General features: G+C 47.9%; 1 protein-coding gene across 2 annotated transcripts; it reads left to right on the forward strand.

Annotated features, from left to right (window-relative positions):
- The first annotated feature begins 5,463 nt into the window (after window positions 1-5,463).
- On the forward strand, window positions 5,464-20,588 carry MSL1 (MSL complex subunit 1). 2 transcript variants are annotated; one of them, XM_032163528.2, is made up of 9 exons: window positions 5,464-6,866; window positions 9,665-9,888; window positions 12,726-13,108; window positions 15,018-15,065; window positions 15,516-15,580; window positions 16,524-16,591; window positions 17,017-17,141; window positions 17,625-17,697; window positions 18,077-20,588. In XM_032163528.2, the coding sequence occupies exons 1-9, from the start codon at window positions 6,105-6,107 to the stop codon at window positions 18,165-18,167; spliced, it is 1,839 nt and encodes a 612-aa protein (XP_032019419.1). In that variant the 5' UTR covers window positions 5,464-6,104; the 3' UTR covers window positions 18,168-20,588. The 2 variants fall into 2 exon arrangements, with proteins under 2 accessions (XP_032019419.1, XP_032019420.1); XM_032163529.2 differs by lacking the exon at window positions 15,018-15,065.
- Window positions 20,589-21,074: the final 486 nt, after the last annotated feature.

Below are 21,074 nucleotides of genomic sequence, written 5' to 3' on the forward strand. Positions count from 1 at the left end.
TTTTGAGACAGAGTCTTGCTGTCTCCCAGGCTGGAGTGCAGTGGCGCGATCTCGGCTCACTGCAAGCTCTGCCTCCCGGTTTCACGCCATTCTGCCTCAACCTCCCGAGTAGCTGGGACTACAGGCGCCTGCCAGTATGCCCAGCTATTTTTTTTAATTTTTAGTAGAGACGGGGTTTCACCGTCTTAGCCAGGATGGTCTCGATCTCCTGACCTCGTGATCTGCCCGCCTTGGCCTCCCAAAGTGCTGGGATTACAGGTGTGAGCCACTGTGCCCAGGTGCAATGTTCTTACCTCTGCCTGAAATGTCCTTTGATCTCAATCTTCAAGGCCCACCTCAGTTGTCACTTCCTCCTTAATTCCTTCCAGATGGCATGTTCAAATGTGTTCCTAGACAATTTTACTCTTCTCTAGGTTTCACTATTTTTTTACAGACAGAGTCTTGCTCTATGAACCCGGCTGCAGTTCAGTAGTGTGATCATAGCTCACTATAACTTCAGCCTCTTGGGCTCAGTCCTCCCGCCTTAGCCTCCCAAGTAGCCAGGACTACAGGCATGCACCACAATGCTCGGCTAATTTTTTTTTTTTTTTTTTTGAGACGGAGTCTCGCTCTGTCACCCAGGCTGGAGTGCAGTGGCGCAATCTCGGCTCACTGCAAGCTCCGCCTCCCGGGTTCACGCCATTCTCCTGCCTCAGCCTCTCCGAGTAGCTGGGACTACAGGCGCCCGCCACCACGCCCGGCTAATTTTTTTGTATTTTTTTTTTAGTAGAGACGGGGTTTCACTGTGGTCTCGATCTCCTGACCTCGTGATCCGCCCGCCTCGGCCTCCCAAAGTGCTGGGATTACAAGCGTGAGCCACCGCGCCCGGCTAATTTTTTTTTTTGAGACAGAGCCTCACTCTGCTACCCAGGCTGGAGTGCAGTGGCTTGATCTTGGCTCACTGCAACCTCTGCCTCCCGGGTTCAAGCGATTCTCCTGTCTCAGCATCCCAACTAGCCGAGATTACAGGTGTGCACCACCACATCTGGCTAATTTTTGTTTTTGTTTGTTTGAGATGGGAGTCTTGCTCTGTCACCCAGGGTGGAGTGCAATGGCAGGATCTCGACTCACTGCAACCTTCGCCTCCCAGGTTCAAGCGATTCTCCTGCCTCAGCCTCCCGAGTAGCTGGGATTACAGGCATCCACCACCATGCCCAGCTAATTTTTGCATTTTTAGTAGAGACAGGGTTTCGTCACGTTGGCCAGGCTGGTCTCAAACTCCTGATCTCAGGTGATCCGCCTGCCTCGGCCTCCTAAAGTGCTGGGATTACAGGCATGAGCCACCGCACCTGGCCAAACGTTATGACCACAAAAGGACTCAAACCCTCGATCTTCTGATCCGAAGTCAGACACCTTATCCATTAGGCCACACGGTCTCCTACTCTAATTTTTGGATTTTTAGTAGACCAGGGGTTTCACCATGTTGGCCAGGCTGTTCTCAAACTCCTGACCTCAAGTGATCTGCCTGCCTCAGCCTCCCAAAGTGCTAGGATTACAGGTGTGAGCCACCACACCCAGCCATAATTTTTAAATTTTTTGTAGAGACAGGGTCTCACTATGTTGCCCAGGCTTGTCCCAAACTCCTGGCTTCAGGTGATCCACGTGCCTTGGCCTCCCAAAGTGTTGAGATTACAGGCGTGAGCCACCACAACTGGCCCTATTTTTTAATAGAACTGCCACCCTCAGTCAAGCTAAACGTCAAAGGTAGATAGATGCTTTCTCTTAATATATCTAAACAGCTCATTTAATCATTTAACCAATGTTTATTAAATGCCTACTTTGTGGCAGGTATGGTTCTAGGTGCTGAGGATACGGCAGTAACAAAACATGAAGCAGCCCAGCGCTGTGGCTCACACCTATAATCCCAGCACTTTGGGAGGCTGAGGCAGGTGGATCTCTTGAGGTCAAGAGTTTGACACCAGCCTGGTCAACATGGCGAAACCCCGTCTCTACTAAAAACACAAAAATTAGCCAGGCGTGGTGGTGCACGCCTGTAATCCCAGCTACTCGGGCGGCCGAGGCAGAAGAGTCACTTGAACCTGGGAGGCAGAGGTTGCGGTGAGATGAGATTGCACCACTGCACTCCAGCCTGGGTAAGAGTGAGACTCCGTCTCAAAAAACAAACCCCCCAAAACCATGAAGTTTACATTGTAGTGGGGGAGGATAAGGTAATAAGGTAAATTAGAGGTAATACATGCTAAGGAGAAAAATTAAGCAAAAAAAGGAAAGAGACCGTTTGGAGAAGGCTGTGAGTATACATAGGGGGGCCAAAGGTCTCAGCTGACATACAGTAAAGAGCTGAAGGAGTTGAGGGAGTAAGTCATGTGGACATCTGAAGGAAGAGGGATCTAGGTAGAGGGAACAGCAACTGCAAGGGCCTGAAGGCCAACAGAAAGGAGTGAATAACAGTAGGAGCTAAAGTCAGAGAGCAGTACCAGGGAGCCAGATCCTACAAGCCTTAATGATTTTACTTTTACTTCAAGGGAGATGGGAAGCCATGAGAGGGTTCTGAGTGGAGAAAGATCATGATCTCACTCCTGTCTTACCAGGACCACTGTGGCTGCTGAGTAGACTTAAGTGATGGAAGGCAAAGGTTGAAACTGAGACCAATTACAGTTACTGCAATTAAAACAAGTGAGATAGGATTGTGTGGCATAGGCCAGGGTGGAAGTTGTGGAGGTGTTGAGAAACTGTGGGATTTTGGACATACATTTTTTTTTTTTTTTTGAGATGGAGTCTCCCTCTCTCACCCAGGCTGGAATGCGGTGGCGGGATCTCGGCTCACTGCAAGCTCTGCCTCCCGGGTACACGCCATTCTCCTGTCTCAGCCTCCGGAGTAGCTGGGACTACAAGCGCCTGCCACCACGCCTGGCTAATTTTTTGTATTTTTAGTAGAGACGGGGTTTCGCCATGTTAGCTAGGATGGTCTCGATCTCCTGACCTTGTGATCCGCCTGCCTTGGCCTCCCAAAGTGCTGGGGATAACAGGCGCGAGCCACGACGTCCAGCCTCGGACATACATTTTGAAAGGCAGTAGGATTGGCTGACTAATCAGATATGGGGTGACAAAGAGAGGAAGACTGGGCTGGGCGCGGTGGCTTACGCCTGTAATCCCAGCACTCTGGGAGGCCGAGGCGGGTGATCACGAGCTCAGGAGATGAGACCATCCTGGCTAACACAGTGAAACACCGTCTCTACTAAAAAATACAAAAAATTAGCCGGGTGTAGTGGCAGGCGCCTGTAGTCCCAGCTACTCAGGAGGCTGAGGCAAGAGAATGGCGTGAATCCGGCAGGAGGAGCTTGCAGTGAGCCGAGATCGTGCCACTGCACTCCAGCCCTCCAGCACTCCAGCCTGGGCAACAGAGCAAGACTCCGTCTCAGAAAAAAAAAAAAAAAAACAAAAAAACACCTATTAGACATCCAACTGGGTATGTATACTAGATAGCTGGATATATGATTCTGGAGTTAGGGGATGAGTCCAGAAAGAAATATAAATTAGGGAGCTGTCAGCGTAGAGATGGTGCAGAAAGTCTTGACACTGAGGGCTGGCCACAGTGGCTCACTCCTATAATCCCAGCACTTTGGGAGGCCCAGGTGGGAGGCTCGTTTGAGCGAGTTCAATACCAGCCTGGGCAACAAAGGAAACCCCGTCTCTACAAAAAATAAAAAGTTAGCCAGGTGTGGCAGCCCAAGCCTGTTGTCCCAGCTACTTAGGAGACCGAGGTGGGAGGATCACTTGAGCCCAGGAGGTTGAGGCTGCAGTGAACCATAATTGTGCCACTGTACTCTAGCCTTGGGGACACAGTGAGACCCAGTGCCAGAAACACACAAGCCTTGACATGGAAAGAGATCACCACATGCTATGTGCCCTCTCATCCCTCCCCACTCCATTACTTAGTGTCCCTAAGCTCAATACTTCCCTTGCTGATCTGAGGCCATACAGTCTGGTAAAAGAGGGCTGGACTCTCTTGGTTTCTTAACACATTCACACCCATTTGTTTAAAATTTCCAGTGTTTCATGCTTTCAGCCCACAAAGCACAGACACAGTTTTAATGAGAGGTTTTCCCATCAGGCCAGAGAATGTCAGTCTTCTCCATTTCCATAGAGATTTTAAAAAGCACACCTCAGACAGAAAAGAAAAACAAGCAATTAAGACTATTTCAGGGCTGGGCAAGGTGGCTCACACCTGTAATCCCACCACTTTGGGAGGCCGAGGCGGGCGGATCACCTGAAGTCGGGAGTTCCAGACCAGCCTGACCAAGGAGAAACCCTGTCTCTACTAAAAATACTAAATTAGCTGGGCGTGGTGGCGCGTGACTGTAATCCCAGCTACTCGGGAGGCTGAGGCAGGAGAATAGCTTGAACCCCGGAGGCGGAGATTGCGGTGAGCTGACATTGCACCACTGCACTCCAGCCTGGGCGACAGAGTGAGAATCCGTCTCAAAATAAAAAAAAAGTTTTTTTCACAAGGAATTCTGAGGACTTGTTGGCTCAATTGCTTGGACATAAAGACACACATACATGAAGCTGGAGAGATAGGAAGAATCGCTCAACACAGAACACCCTAAGTATCCCTACTCCCTTTCAAGGACTAAATCCCTTCAGAGATTTCCTTTGCTTCAGTCCTTCAGGAGCCTCCCGAAGATGCTAGGAGTCGTTTAAGAAGGCTGGAAGATGGCCGTTGGGATGGAACTGTTGGTAGCTGGCAATACTTCATCTCAAGGAGGCGGTGGCAATAGCTCCCTGGGCAGCAGACATCATGGATTTTCCTCCCTCTGGGAACCAGAGGTCCCTCCGTTTCTGGTTTGAATCCCTTAGAGACAAAGAACTTCATTCTCTCCCATACCCGCGTGGGACTGCTGGGGAGGAGAGGGGGTGGAGGGGTTAGACTTCCACCCCCATGAAACACCCGCGGGCTCAAAGAGGAGCCTGGATCCTGACTGGTCCAGGAGGCGTGCGGGGCCGCGGGGCCCCTCCGGCTTGGGCCAGGCGCACTGCCAAGGTGCCCAGGGAAGGGGCCGCCCGGCGCAGGCCGGGGACGTGGAGCGCTCCAGGCGCTCCCACGTAGGCCACACATAGGCCGCCTGTACCCTCCTTCCTTCCTCTCAACTCCATTCTCTCGCGCTTCTTTTTCCCGGGGAGCCTCCGCTTTCCCCTTCTCCCCGCGGCCGCCCTCGCCCTTCTTCCCCCTCCTGACCCTCCCCCGGCTCGCCCCTCCCTCGGCAGCCCACCTTCACCCCGCTCCTCCGCGCGCTCCTCGGTCCTCGCCCCTCAGCCCCGGCCTCCCCTCGCCGGCCCCCGGCCCCCGGCCCCCGCGGTCCCCTCCCTGCCCCCCTCGAGGCGGCGGCGGCCCCTTTCACAATAGCGCGGTCCGCCTCCCTCCTCTCGGCTCCCGGTGCACTCCCGCCCGCTCCCCTCCCCGCGCATGCGTCCTCCGGTCGGCGGTGGCTGCGGCGGTGGCGGCTACGAGCGGCTCCGTTTTTTTAAAGGGAAACGCTGAGGCGCCGGGGGTGACTGTGGGGGAGGGGGACTCCAAGCCGCGGAGACCCCCGGGAGAGGCGACAGACCCCCTCTCCCGGAGTAGGAGGGCTTTGGGCGGACCCAGCCCTCCACCCCCTCCTGAGGAGGAGGGGGGGAAATGGAGGCTCGGGGCGGCTGAGGCGAGCTCCGGGGCGGGGGGCCGGGGCGGGGAAGGGGGGGTGCGGGGTGGGGAGACGAGGCGGGCCCGGCCGGGCCAGGGGGGGCCGAAGCGAGCTCCGGGGATGAGCTCGGGGGCGGCTGGGTGCGAGCTCCTGCCTCTGAGGCGAAGGCGGCGGCGGCGGCAGCAGAGGCGGCGGCGAGGCCCCCATGGGCCGGCGGCGGGCCTCAGCCGCGGCCTCCACGTCTCCGCACGCCGGCGGGATGGCGCCCGGGCCCCGGAGGAGCCGCGCTAGCGGAGGCCTGCTGCCGCGCTGCTGAGGCGAGCCCGCCAAACTCCCCTCCCCCCCTCAGTCCTCGACCCCCCGCACCTCGCCCCTTCCCCACCCCCTCCTCTGCCTCGGTGCCCGGCGCTGCTCCGGACCACTATGACCATGAGATCCGCGGTGTTCAAGGCGGCCGCGGCCCCTGCCGGCGGCAACCCTGAGCAGCGACTGGACTACGAGCGGGCTGCGGCGCTGGGCGGGCCCGAGGACGAGCCCGGGGCGGCCGAAGCCCACTTCCTCCCCCGGCACCGTAAGCTCAAGGAGCCGGGGCCCCCGCTGGCCTCTTCCCAGGGCGGGAGCCCCGCGCCTTCCCCGGCCGGCTGCGGCGGCAAGGGCCGTGGCTTGTTACTCCCGGCCGGGGCGGCCCCCGGGCAGCAGGAAGAGAGCTGGGGCGGTTCGGTGCCCTTGCCCTGTCCGCCCCCGGCCACCAAGCAAGCCGGCATTGGTGGGGAGCCCGCCGGAGCCGGCTGCAGCCCCCGGCCCAAGTATCAGGCGGTGCTGCCCATTCAGACGGGCTCTCTCGTGGCGGCGGCCAAAGAGCCTACGCCCTGGGCTGGGGACAAGGGTGGGGCGGCCTCCCCCGCTGCCACCGCCTCGGACCCGGCGGGACCCCCACCACTACCTCTGCCCGGGCCGCCACCCCTCGCGCCCACCGCCACCGCCGGGACCCTGGCGGCCAGCGAGGGCAGATGGAAGAGTATGAGGAAGAGCCCTCTCGGGGGTGGTGGCGGCTCGGGAGCCTCCAGTCAGGCCGCCTGCCTCAAACAGATCCTTCTGCTGCAATTGGACCTCATCGAACAGCAGCAGCAGCAGCTGCAGGCCAAGGAAAAGGAGATCGAGGAGCTGAAGTCAGAGAGAGACACGGTACGGGAGGGGTTAATCTGCATTCGGGCCGAGGAGCGAGTTGTGCGCATGCTCGGGGGAAGGGGGCTGTAGGAGGTTAAGGCACCCCCGGGTTAGGGGTAAAGGAGGTTGGCCACCGGCAAAGGAGTATCTTAGGCGCTGGGTCTCTGGGAGCCAGGCTCACAGACACGTTGGGTTGGAGGGAAGGGTTAAAGGGCAACCTCCCAGGGGGAGGGGGAGGGGTTTCAGGTGCCAAAGGGTTAATTTAAAATGACAGCCCCAGACGTGTGGGAAAGACGTTTAGTGGGAAAAGACGTGATCTGTGAGGGGTTAAAAATGAAAGGGTGGGGTGTAGGTGTTGTGGCCTTATGGAAGGGTTAAATTAAAGAGCTATTGCGTTAGAAATGCACGGTGGAGGAGTGGGCTGTAGCAAGCAGCTGTTGCTTTCACCACTGCTGCAGCATCTTTAGATAGGAGGGCAGTAGGCCTTTTAGTGGGCACAGGGGTAGAGGTGATTTACATGGAATCCTATTTTAGTTTTCTTAAATGATATTAAGAGAATCACTGCTTTTGATTTCAGACAGCTTTTAATAGGAACCTGAGTTCTAATACATGACCCATTGACCAGGTCCCTTTCATAAGCATGGTGTTTGAAGCTGGAAGATTTTAGGGCATCAGGGGAAAGTAAGCTTATTAAATGTATTAAATAGACCTCCCCATCCTTATTTTAGAATCTTAGGGAGTAGGAAAGTCGTTTATTATTTTTTTACTTCTGAGGAGCTTGGACGACACAGGCTTGTTTTTACTGCAGCAGTAGTTAAGGGCATCTCCGCGTTAAAGCATATTCCTTCAGATATGAGGGAAGCTGGGGTGGGGGGTATTACTGTGCTAGCATACCTTACAGCTGCCTAAAAATAAACATGGTTTCTACAATTGTTGTGTTCAGGCTGCAGCAGTTTCTCTCTTCCTCTCTCCCTCCCTCTTCCTCCCTCCCTCCCTCTCTTTCCCTTTCTCTCTCTCTGTCTCTCTCTCTCCCTCCCTCTCCGCCGTCCTCATCTCTCCCTCTCTCCTTTCTCTCTGGCGTCGTGTGCGCTAAGAGCTGAGCAAGGGAGCAGGCGGCTATTCATTTTGTTTGCTTTCCAAATGAATCACATCGGGTGGCTGTTTTATTGGAGAATGCATTCTGCAAGGTGGATTGGGAGCTGGGGCAGGTCTCATTAAAATATCTCATGGTGTTGATTTGTGGAAGTTACTCAACATGGAGGTGGCACTGCTCAGACTGTACTGCAGTCTAGGGGTGTGATGGTACCGTAATTACAACACAGCATATCCTTGTATGGGGGGAGTGGGAAGAGACGGACCAGTGAAGGAGAAAAAAATCAAGGAAATGTCACCCACAAACAGTGGTCAAGGGCTGTGAATCAAAACATATACAAGGAGATGAAATGAGAGTATGGCTGATAGGGGGGTTCTCTGCTGATTGTGGAGGTTTCTGCTCAGTTCCTGAGGTAATGGCCCCTTTGCAGGCTTTCCTAGTCAGGAAAAGTGGGGTGAGTTAAGGATAGAGTGTCAGTCTGAACTTGGTACTCACTGCTTCTGTTGTGTATTGCAATCTTAATATTACTTAAGCTTGTTTCACTTATTCCAGTTGTTGTTTGGCCTTGTCTGAAATCTATGCAATGAATGTAATGAAGGCAGCATTAACATCACTGTCTAACCCAGATAAAATTCTTGTAATAGAGTATAAGTAGCACAACACCTTTTCTCAAAAATAAACTAACACAAAGTTTTCAATACTAATAGAGTTCCGTTTTCTGTTTAGTTTTTTAGTTCTTCTTTTTAACTAGAACTAAAGGAACTTTGATTTTAATAAATATTTAGATGAATAGGTATGCTTTTTTGTGTTACCTCAAATACAAAGCAATGTGTTTATGTCATAATTGTTGGAATTTATGGGTACTGATTTCTATTTTCCAAATGAAATGTTCATTGTTTTAAAAGTACCCCCTCCCACACATACCCCTTTCAAATAACACTGCCATTCCTGGTGGCACTGTATGAGCTCTTAATTTCTTTTCAATATACTGTTTGCACTTTGCTGTTGTGTATAGAGTTTTGGAGTAGAAGTAGAAAGGATAGAATTTGGACAATCTTAGGGCCTCTTAAAAGATCATGTAGGCTGGGCATGGTGGCTCACGCCTGTAATCCCAGCACTTTGGGATGCCTAGGCAGGTGGATCACGAGGTCAAGAGATAGAGACCATCCTGGCCAACATGGTGAAACCCTGTCTCTACTAAAAATACAAAAATTACCCGGTGTGGTGGCGGGCGCCTGAAATACCAGCTACTCGGGAGGCTGAGGCATGGAGGCGGAGATTGCAGTGAGCCATTGCAATCCAGCCTGGGCAACAAGAGCAAAACTCCATCTCAAAACAAAAACAAACAAACAAAAAATGTATATAATTAATTCTGGAAACTCCCAAACTAACTTGGAGCCACACAGGTAGCAGTAGCAGAGACCATGCCATTAAAAGGCATGTTATGGCCCCTCCCAGTGGAGAGGATCTCCCTACAGAAGAATGAACTACAAATTCCCCTATGCCTCTTCCCATCTAGGTTAGCCCTTAAAATTTAACAGTATACCTTGTCTTCTCTATTTTGTTTAAGGAAAACTGTTCAGATTAATGTCTGCCTATTTAAAAAGTTGAGTTGATGTGGTCCATAGAAAGAGGCAGAAGACTACTGATTCCTAAATGGGGTTAAGTATCTGTGTGTTTAATTTTTTATGTGTTAAGTCTGCATTTTGCTACTCTCTTTTAGCTCCTTGCTCGGATTGAACGTATGGAAAGGCGGATGCAGCTGGTAAAGAAGGATAACGAGAAAGAAAGGCACAAGCTGTTTCAGGGCTATGAAACTGAAGAGAGAGAGGAAACAGAGCTATCTGAGAAAATTAAACTGGAGTGCCAGCCAGAGCTTTCCGAGACATCCCAGACTCTGCCTCCCAAGCCTTTCTCATGTGGGCGGAGTGGAAAGGGACATAAAAGGTGTGCTGATAACTTTGTTTGATGAGGACCCTTGTTACTAGTGATTGAGAGTAGGAGATTGGGATTTATGAATTGGTTTTATAGCAATCATAACTTGCTTTAGAAGTCTTCTATGCGGAGGGCCGGGTGTGGTGGCTCACACCTGTAATCCCAGCACTTTGGGAGGCCGAGGCGGGTGGATCACGAGGTCAAGAGATGGAGACCATCCTGGCCAACACGGTGAAACCCCGTCTCTACTAAAAATACAAAAAATTAGCCGGGCGTGGTGGCAAGCGCCTGTAGTCCGAGCTACTCGGGAGTCTGAGGCAGGAGAATCACTTGAACCCAGGACGCAGAGGCTGCAGTCAGCCGAGATTGCTCCACTGCACTCCAGCCTGGCAACGAGAGCGAGACTCTGTCAAAAAAAAAAAAAAAGTCTTCTATGCTGAGAAACTATCTTGAAACATTCTTATGCAGACTGTAAAAGTCTGTTTAGGAGTATTTTGGTCACAGTAATAATTATTGAATGCAGCTTACATCATAAAGAGAATGGGCAACAAGTGTGACAGCTGAGTTTCTTGAAGAAAACTATAGCAGTTCACTTCAAGTTAGGAAGTGGTACATTCCTTCATTGTGTCGTGCACTGGTAGACGTAGAAAAGTAAAATACAGGCCAGGCGTGGTGGCTCATGCCTGTAATCCCTTTGAGAGGGCAAGGTGGGGGAGTATGGAACGTATGGAAAGTGGGGAAGGAGGGATCGCTTGCGCCCAGGAGTTTGAGACCAGCCTGGGCAACATAGTGAGACCTCATTTGTACAAAAAATCCAAAAATTAGCCGGGCCTGGAGGTATGCACTTGTAGTCCCAGCTACTCAGGAGGTTGAGGCTACAGTGAGCTGTTACTGCACCACTGCACTCCAGCCTGGGTGACGGAGTGATACCCTGTCTCAATTGAAAAAAAAAAAAGGTAAAATGGAACTGTCCTTGGACTCAAAGAAATTAGCCCAACTGTAAGGATGGGCATACATTTTGAAAACTCAGAATGCAAATGCTGTAAAATACGTAGATGTACAACGCCTGATATAAACTAAGGTTTTTTGTTTGTTTGAGATAGGGTCTCTCTCTGTCACCAGGCTGGGGTGCAAGTGTCGCCAACATGGCTCACTTCATCTTCCACCTCTTGGGCTCAAGTGATCCTCCTACTTCAGCCTCCCATGTAGCTAGGACCATAGGCACTCACCACCATGTTGGGCTAACTTTTTTTAGTTTTTGTAGAGACAGGCTCTCACTTTGTTTCCCAGGCTGATCTAGAACTCCTGGGCTCAAGTGATCCTCCCACCTTGGCCTCCCAAAGTGCTGGGATTACAGACATTAAACTAAGTTTTGTAAGATTCAGGGATATTAAAAATTATCCTGGGTTAGAACTGTGAAACTTTAAGTAGAAATCAGTCTTGAAAAAGAAGTATAGCCGGGTGTGGTGGCTCACGCCTGTAATCCCAGCACTTTGGGAGGCCGAGGCAAGTGGATCACGAGGTCAGGAGATGGAGACCATCCTGGCTAACACGTTGAAACCCGGTCTCTACTAAAAATAGAAAAATTAGCCGGGCGTGGTGGCACACACCTGTAGTCTCAGCTACTCCGGAGGCTGAGGCAGGAGAATTGCTTGAACCCAGGAGGTGGAGGTTGCAGTAAGCAGAGATCGCGCCATTGCACTCCACCCTGGGTGACGGAGTGAGATTCCAAAAAAGTATTAAAATTTAGGTTGGTGAAGAAAGGAGATGACTTTCTTGGGATGTGGTAGGGGAAGAAGGGAAGAAGAAAGAGGCTAGAGAATGCCAGCAGACAGTAAGAAAAAGGAAATAAAGGTTATAATTAATGTAGTACAGGGTTGGGGGGGGAAGGAAAGAGACTGATCTCTGGGTTACAAGAAATAGGTGCACCTAATGTGGGTTGTAGTGGTACCTAATGTTGGCTAAAGGACCTTGAATATTCTTTTTTTTTTTTTTTTTTGAGACAGAGTTTCACTTTGTCGCCCAGGCTGGAGTGCAGTGGCGTGATCTCAGCTCACTGCAACCTCTGCCTCCCAGGGTCAAGCGATTCTCCTGCCTCAGCCTCTCAAGTAGCTAGGATTACAGGCATGTGCCACCAAGCCTAATTTTTGTATTTTTTTTTTTTTAGTAGAGACGGGGTTTCACCATATTGACCAGGCTGGTCTCGAACTCTTGACCTCAAGTGATCCGCCTGCATTGGCCTTCCAAAGTGCTGGGATTACAGGCGTGAGCCACTGCGCCTGGTGGACCTTGAATATTCTTAAGCATGGAAACTCCTTGTTCAACATTTACTGGCCAGGTGCAGGTGGCTCATGCCGGTAATCCCAGCACTTTGGGAGGCCTAGGTGGGTGGATCACCTGAGGTCAGGTATTTGAGACCAGCCTGACCAATATGGTGAAACCCTGACTTTACTAAAAATACAAAAAAAATTAACCAGGCATAGTGGTGTATGCCTGTAATCCCAGCTACTCAGGAGGCTGAGGTAGGAGAATTGCTTGAACCCGGGAGGCAGAGATTGCAGTGAGCCGAGATCATGCCACTGCACTCTAGCCTGGGTGACCGAGCAAGACTCTGTCTCAAAAACAAAACAAAACAAAACAAAAACATTTACTATGGGCCTCTTTTATATACTGCTAAGCCTGGGCTGTTCTGCTCATGACTGCTAAATGAGCACCAGACATTTAGGTACCTGAATACTTGTCATTTTGGGGCAAAAGAACCAGCTTATTCTTTTGCTCCAGAATGTGTTCAAATTAGATTTTATTCAAGTGTCAATAAATTTTATAATGTTTTCTTCCCTATCTAATAGGAAATCCCCATTTGGAAGTACAGAAAGAAAGACTCCTGTTAAAAAGCTGGCTCCTGAATTTTCAAAAGTCAAAACAAAAACTCCTAAGCACTCTCCTATTAAAGAGGAACCATGTGGTTCCTTATCTGAAACTGTTTGTAAACGTGAATTGAGGAGCCAAGAAACCCCAGAAAAGCCCCGGTCTTCAGTGGACACCCCACCAAGACTCTCCACTCCCCAAAAGGGACCCAGCACCCATCCCAAGGAGAAAGCCTTCTCAAGTGAGATAGAAGATTTGCCGTACCTTTCCACCACAGAAATGTATTTGTGTCGTTGGCACCAGCCTCCCCCATCACCGTTACCATTACGGGAATCCTCTCCAAAGAAGGAGGAGACTGTAGCAAGTAAGGCATAGAGAACACTTGCTCTTATACCCTAGTGGTGGCGGTCAAGCTAACAAGTGTGAAAATGCCTTTGGCATTTTTAAAAAAGTGCAATCAATAAAGCAGAGTTCTGTCAAGAATGAGTAAGTTAACAGCCAGAGACAGACACTGTGCAGGCATTGCAAATAGATGGAATTACAGCAAAATGTGCTCAATGTATTTGCCTGCTTACAACACTGGGAGATGTGTTTGCCAGTAAGTTGCTCATCACAAGAGCACCAGACTTGGGGGTGTAATCTCCGGCAACTTGCATGCCCTCTGAAAGAAGGGTTTTCTGTGCTGTGAAATGCATAGAACTATACTTTGCCATGCACGACTGTTCCTGCAATTGATATTGTGTGAAATCTGGGAGGGTGGTCTTTGGGTGTTCTCAGGGGCCAATGGTAATTTTTGGGTTGGGGAGCCAGCTTGGGGTGGGGAATTTTCACCTGGGCCTCCGCTCTTTAACTATATAAATATTTATCTGTATATCTATGTCCCTGTCTGGGGGGCAGGAGGAATCTGCCAAAGACCAACAGTCTTACTTTATCTTACTATACTTCACAAAGGTTCTAAAATGTGAAGAGTTTACTTGGATTGCAGTAGCCCATTGGTTGTTCATATATTTAAATAAAATGGTCTACAAACTATTTTTCAAACAATAAGGACTATCTTGGGATATCTGAGCTGCTTGGGGAGGGTGTGGGATGTGGGACCTTGGTCTTCATTCCCTTTTTTTTTTCTTCATGGCTTCCACACAGAGATGCTCCCCTATCTTCTACATCAACCAGTAACTGGAATGTGCCTTCAATCATGTAATATTAGTCTATGTCAGTCACTGCGGTTACTCTGGGGTAATGGTTGGGGAGGCCTTCTAGCATAGAGCCACAGTCCCAAGTTTCTACCACTGTGTCTTGCCTAGCAGGATGGGGATAGAAATCCATTCCAGTGAGACAAGAGCGTTCTCCAGGCTTTGTTTGGCTGTTCTGGTGACAAAATTAAGTGGGAAAGCTAGATTAGTCGTCTTAATGATCTAACCTCTATTAGGCCTCACATTTGTGTACATGAGATAGATCAGGATCCTGATCTAGGTTCAGATTTTTGTTGGTTCAGTCAGTTGAACAGGTTCTTCCTTAATGGTTAACCTCTTTTGCTGCCATGGCAATGCTGCGTAACAACTTAAGAGAAACGTGAAGCAACTTCCCATCCGGGATTGGGTAATGGCTTGGTCCAGAGCTGTTCTGTGTGACTGGCTATTTTTGAAAATCCTGTCTTCCCTAGTACAGACAATTTCAAACACCTCTGAGATTGTGGGCATAGTGAAACAAAGGAGTCTGACTGGGGAGATCCCAGCCCCTTGAGGAGCCTGAGTTGTGAATAAACATGTGAATCCTTATTCTTGATGCCCCTATCTCAAGAGGAAGGCTCAATGGCTTGTTCTAGGGGAGCCAAAGTCTTTGTGCATGTTGTTCAGGCTGGACCAGCAAGGTAGTTTGTTTGGAGGGAGGAGGGAGCTGTTTAAGAAGACTACATATGTAAGTTTTGAGAACACTGATCTTTTATTTGAAAAATAGGGTCAACTTTTACTCACCTGCCATGTTCTGAGTTTAAGGTTTGATATCCTTGGCCATCAACTGTTGCAGGGAAACCACCCTAAATAATGAAGAAAAGAAGTCGTCTCAGTGTAAAAAAAAAAAGTGGTGGGCTTATTTTCTTTTCTTTTGTCTGTTGTTCCCTCTTCCCCTCCCCCAGAGAGAAATTCTCAAAAGAACAACTCAAAAAACAAAATGGCTTCCTAGTGAGAACTTCAGTGATGATCCTTTCCTCCATTTGGGGTATGGGCTTTTTTTCTTTTTACACTGAGATTATTCTTCTTTCCTGCATTATTTAGGGTGTCTGATGCCATCAAGTGTTGCAGGAGAAACTTCAGTCTTGGCTGGTGAGTAGAATAGGAATTGTGCTGGCTGGGCCTGGGGTGGGGGTTGGTGGGATGGTGGATGGTTGGGAGCTGCATTCCCCATCCACTGGATGTGGGAGAGTGAGATTTCTTGGTGTATGATTGATTACACTACTATAGACTTGCAAAATGACGACAAATTTCAGTTGTTTTTCAGGAACTGCTATAGCATCATTATATGAATTGTCAGGTATTGGTTTAGGGTTTTTGTGATCCTGAGTTTGGCAGACTGCAATGGCATTTTAGGTTCTTTTATACCATAGCAAGGACACTGAATATGGCTTCAGGGAGGCCATAGAATGGATTCCTATCACTTGGTAACTTTGTCTCTTCTGGGGAGAGACCTCTTATCCTAGTGAATAGTTGTGCGACTTTGGATTTAAGGGTGGTTCCACCCCTCCTCCCTTTCTTTTTCTCTCTCTTTTTTTTCAGTTCCTTCTTGGAGGGACCACTCAGTAGAGCCTCTAAGGGACCCAAATCCTTCAGACCTTTTGGAGGTAGGTAACCAAGAGCACTCAATTGAAGAGAGTAAGAGATTAAATAGAACATGAGGGTATAACTGGAAAATGTCATAGTACTATGGATGAATTGAATAATTTTAAGGCCAGACAGAAACTTGATAAATTATCTAGTCCAGCTCCTTCATTTTATAGATAAAAAAACAGGTCTAGAGTAGTTAAGTGATTTATTAAAAACTAAATAGCTAGGTAATGTTCAAAACAAAGGTAGATTGTATGCTAAGTAGAAAAGTTAGGGCTGGGTGTGGTGGCTCACGCCTATAATCCCAGCACTTTGGGAGGATGAGACAGGTGGATCACCTGAGGTCAGGAGTTAGAGATCAGCCTGGCCAATGTGGTGAAACCCCATCTCTACTAAAAATAAAAAAACTAGCCGGGTGTGGTGGTGCACGCCTGTATTCCCAGCTACTCGGGAGGCTGAGACAGGGAGAATTGCTTGAACCCGGGAGGCGGAGGTTGTAGTGAGTCAAGATTGCACCAGTGCACTCCAGCCTGGGTAACAGAGTGAGACTCTATTACAAAAAAAAAAAAAAAAGCATGTACCCCCCTCAGCCATAAAATTATATATTCCAAGCTCATTTGACTCTTGAAGTTTCGATTATTTTAAAGTCAGACTCTTACAAAGTATGGAGGCGGGGAGGGTTTATGACAGTCTGGGGGTTTTAGTTTGATGTGATGTTTACCTTGGAAAGTTATGGAAATGATTTTGAAATATGGAGATTCTAAAAGGATGTGGATGGGGAAAGGAGTATGTGTTTTGTTGATTCTGTTACCAGGAGGTTCCCATACTGTCCATGGAACCCACAGACTCAGGTAGAACCGGAAGGTGAAAGATTTTACATTCCTGGAAGCTGGAAATTAGTATACGTGTGTAACTAATATATGGTGATAAATAGCTTATCAGCTGCTTTTCTTTACACAGAACCTGGATGACAGTGTGTTTTCGAAGCGGCATGCAAAACTGGAGCTGGATGAGAAGAGAAGGAAAAGGTGAGGCCAGAGATGTCCATCCTGGAAACAACTGAGCCCTAGGACCTAGGACAGAGGATCAGGGAACCTGACCTCCCTTTTTCATGCTGTGGAGAATCTTGGAGTGCTTAACACTCTTACATTACTGGCTTCCCAGTTGGTTGAATATCTTAGTTGGAAATGGTAGTTGTTGTAGGTAAACACGTTTGGCCTCTTTTTGTGTATGACCTTCCTCAATTCTACTTTCTGTGGAACATCAACACATGATCTAGACGGTAGACCTAAACAGCTCTCCCTTAACCAGGCAGTCGTTTCTCTTTACCCTGTCTAGAGTAGTCAGCAAGGGTCTTCCTAGCATCTGGATTGTGTGAGTTGCTTTTATAGAGGAGGTTTTGGGTAAACAGTAATGTTGGGTTTGTTTGTTTTGTTTGGTTTGTTTTTCCCAGATGGGATATTCAGAGGATCAGGGAACAAAGAATTTTACAGCGACTGCAGCTCAGAATGTATAAAAAGAAAGGAATTCAGGAATCTGAGCCTGAGGTTACCTCATTTTTCCCTGAGCCAGATGATGGTAAGTTGTGTCCATCTAAAAGAGTAGGTTTTTCTTTCTTTTTTTTTTTTTTTTTTTTTTTTTGAGACAGAGTCTTGCTCTGTCACCCAGGCTGGAGTGTAGTGGCGCAATCTCGGCTCACTGCAAGCTCCGCCTCCCGGGTTCATGCCATTCTCCTGCCTCAGCCTCTCCGAGTAGCTGGGACTACAGGCGCCTGCCACCACGCCCGGCTAATTTTTTTGTATTTTTAGTAGAGACGGGGTTTCACCATGGTCTCGATCTCCTGACCTCGTGATCCGCCCGCCTCGGCCTCCCAAAGTGCTGGGATTACAAGCGTGAGCCACCGCGCCCAGCCAAGAGTAGGTTTTTCAAAGGAGGAGGAGGGTGCAAGGCTCCAGGGTACAACTTGCTCTGAATGAATGAAATGTATTTTGGAGCAGATATAGCTTCTAGACATTTCCCATCTGTATTACTAATAAGCTCTCATTTGACTTTCTCCCATAGTTGAAAGTTTGATGATTACCCCCTTCTTGCCTGTTGTAGCATTTGGACGACCATTACCAAAATTAACTCCACAGTAAGTATACATTTTTTTCCTCCCATTCCAGGTAACCTGCACATTCCTTTCAGACTTCATGGAAGCCTAGATATGAGGTGCAACCAGGTGGCTTAGGGATAGCCATGGGTCTTTGACAGAAATGAGGCTACCTGGGCAACTAGCTTTTGTAATGAGATTCCTAAGCCAATAATTAGAAGGATTGCTTTTTGAGTTAGAAATAGATGATTCCATCACTTTAATGGTACATAGTTGCTCTGGCTTTGAGGCAGGAAAGACACTCCAAACTAGTCAGGGATAGGAGTGGTAAGGGACACAGTGACTTTTCTGTAGTTGGTATCATGTCCACACTGAATCCCTTCTAGTCTTGCAAGTTGATTTCCTCATCCTTTTTTGCCAGGAATTTTGAGCTACCCTGGTTGGATGAGCGTAGCCGATGCAGATTGGAGATCCAGAAGAAGCAAACACCTCACCGGACGTGTAGGAAATAGCTGTGCTGGCAAGAACCCTGTCTTCAGATAGTTGTAGCATGCCATTCCTGAGAGTGGCAGAGACCTGTATATGTGACCTTTGTCCTCACATATGTTATCACTCGCCGATAATACCCTTTCATACTCCCTTGACTTTGTTTTCATCACTCTGATTTCACAAAAACTCTTTCATTCGGCTAATTGTGAGTTATGGAGGGTGATTGGGATTTCTTTTCCCTTTTTTGGGAAATGGGCTCTCAAGCTAAAGCTAGAGAATGGCAGATTGAGAAGTTTCAGGGGTCTGTTTCTATACATTTGCCTATGTTAAAAGGGTAAAAGGGCTCTCTTCATTAGACATGTGGAACATGAAGCAACCCCTTCCTTTAGAGCTGTGCCTGCATGGCACTCTTCTCACCCTGGTACATCCTCCTTATAGTGGGTATAGTGATTTTTAACCCTAAAATAAAACAAACAACCTCACCATGAGCTTTAGGACCGGAAGAGGAATGACAAGTGAAGCGATGAAGCAAGCCATCTTCACAGAGTAGAAAAGACGTCGGAGAGTTGGTAGATAACTGTCTGAAAAGATAGTTGTTCTCTTAAAACTATTCTGTGATACAGTCATGTGGGAAGGGATGTTTGGCTGTGATTATTTTTTCAGTTAATGGGTAACTGAATTTCTTTACCCCTCAAAAAACAAAATCTTTGGAAAAGAAAGTGGGGATGGTTAGTTTCAGAACAAGTTACAGCTGTAAACAAAAGCAGTTAGCATTTGGGATGGCATGCCAAAACCTGTATAAATGTCCTTGTATCACATCACTTCTCAAGTATTCCTTCATTGGGCTTCATCCTTTTAGCTGAGCTCTTGGTGGTGGGATAGAGACTTAGGGAGGGTAGGGGGAGTGTGTGGAAATAGGTGCTTCCTTTGGCTGGCAAATGCCTACATCTTGAAACAAACAGATGTACCTAATGAGCTTCTCCATTCACTTTGTAAAAATAATTTGTATGTGTACCATCTTGGTCCTCTCTCCTCCCCTGTTTTGTTAAAATATCAGGATAGCACTCCCAGGCCACTTTGGTCTCAGTGTAAGATCTCTATTAACTATCTGAAAGGAAAATAGAGCCAAGACCTCTGGTCTGAAATATATAGGAATTGCCTTTCTTTAGTCTTCAGGACTATTGTGTGAAAACAAGTAGGGGTCTAATCTCCTAGAAGGTAGGGGCTTTTATCCTTAAAGAGAATATGTCCCCAGATTATTAGCACTTTTAGAGGAGAAGCCAAGGTATGTAGGGTGTGTGGCTGGCCCATCAGTGGAGCACGAGAGAGAATGGGATACCACTGTGGGAAGAGAAGAAAAGTTCCTCAGGGGCCTCCCACTGCTAAAGCTTTTTGTGAGATGTTGATCTGTGCTTCCTGGATTTGACTTTTAAAGGAATTATTCTGGCAGCACATGTGGTATTCTTGGATGATCTTGCTGCTCTTATTTCTCCTTTTGTGTGTGTGTGTGTGTGTGGCTATGGGTTTTCATTTGTAACTCCATCTGCTTAGGAGAGTGGGCTCTCTATAAGGGAACCTGCTGTAAACTTCATTGCAGCAAGGATGTAGAGAGAAATAGGACTTAATTCCACTAGGGGCTCTCATCTCACACCTTAAGAAGGAGATTTCTAGAAAAACTGGGCCAGATTTTCTTTGTTCTCCATCATTTTAATGTGGCAGGCTGTTCAGTTTTCTTACTCTTACCTATGTTATATTTCTTCATAACGTGTCCGAAAAGAAAAAAGACCTAATCAGTGTCTCTTGACTTTGTTCTTTGATCCCTCTCAGTTTCTTCTTGATTTCAGCATGTGTCGGATTTCTAATTTTGGGTATGAGTTAGCAAATTTAACCATTATGTTTGTGCCCTACCTAGGGGACTCCCCAGTTTCTGACTTGAAGTAGACTGAGAAGAATCCACAAGGTGCTATCTGGCCAGACTTAAGTAGATTCTACTTCCTTGGTTCTCTCTCTCCCTGAAGACCTCTTATTTTATTGTCCCCTCTTCTAGGTTAATTCTCCTTTGATTTGACTTTGTTGAGAAGGAGGTTGGACAGTAGATTAGCAAAGTTCCAAGTGCAAAATTACAGTGTGTTAGAGTGTGGGGGGAAAATTAGTCTTATTTTTCCCTACATGGGATACAACACTGTGAATTCAATCTTCAACTGAAGGCCCTGCAGTTCTCTTAAAACATAGTTGTTTGTTTTTCTTTAACAAAGTTTAAGCTAGTGTTAATAAATTAAAAAAAATTGCTTGTCTGTCTACTTCAGTTTTGTTTTATGCCCATTTCATATTGTTGTCTGTGTTGTAATTCATAACTTTTGATACCATTTCTGATGTGTAAAATTGGTTGTCTTGTAAATATCTTATAAAGAGTTCAATTGTAAATAAACTATTGTGGCTGTTAATTTTTGAACTTCTGCTTCAATTTATTATATTTATTGGCAAACAAACAATTCTGCTTGTATATTTGAAACATTGGAAAAAAATCCATTTTCACAATAAAAAAGAATAACACATTATTTTCCCCTTTATATAAGGTACTCACTTCCATTTGTGTATAAGTAGAATGTATGATTCATCCTTCTTTGTCCAGTGTGCTTCCTTAAGTATAATCAGCAACTTGGCTGGGCACAGTGGCTCACACCTGTAATCCCAGCACTTTGGTGGCTGAGGTGGGCAGATCACTTGTGGTCAGAGGTTCAAGACCAGCCTGGCCAACACAGTAAAACATGGTAAAACCCCATCTACTAAAAATACAAAAATTATCCAGGTGTGGTGGCATGCACCTGTTATCCCAGTTACTTGGGAGGCTGAGGCAGGAAAATCTCTTGAACCTGGGAAGTGGAAGTTGCAGTAAGCCAAGATCAAGCTACTGCACTGCAGCCTGGGCG

This window comes from Hylobates moloch, unplaced genomic scaffold (assembly GCF_009828535.3).
Source record: "Hylobates moloch isolate HMO894 unplaced genomic scaffold, HMol_V3 SCAFFOLD_10, whole genome shotgun sequence".
NCBI classification, from domain to species: Eukaryota; Metazoa; Chordata; class Mammalia; order Primates; family Hylobatidae; genus Hylobates; species Hylobates moloch.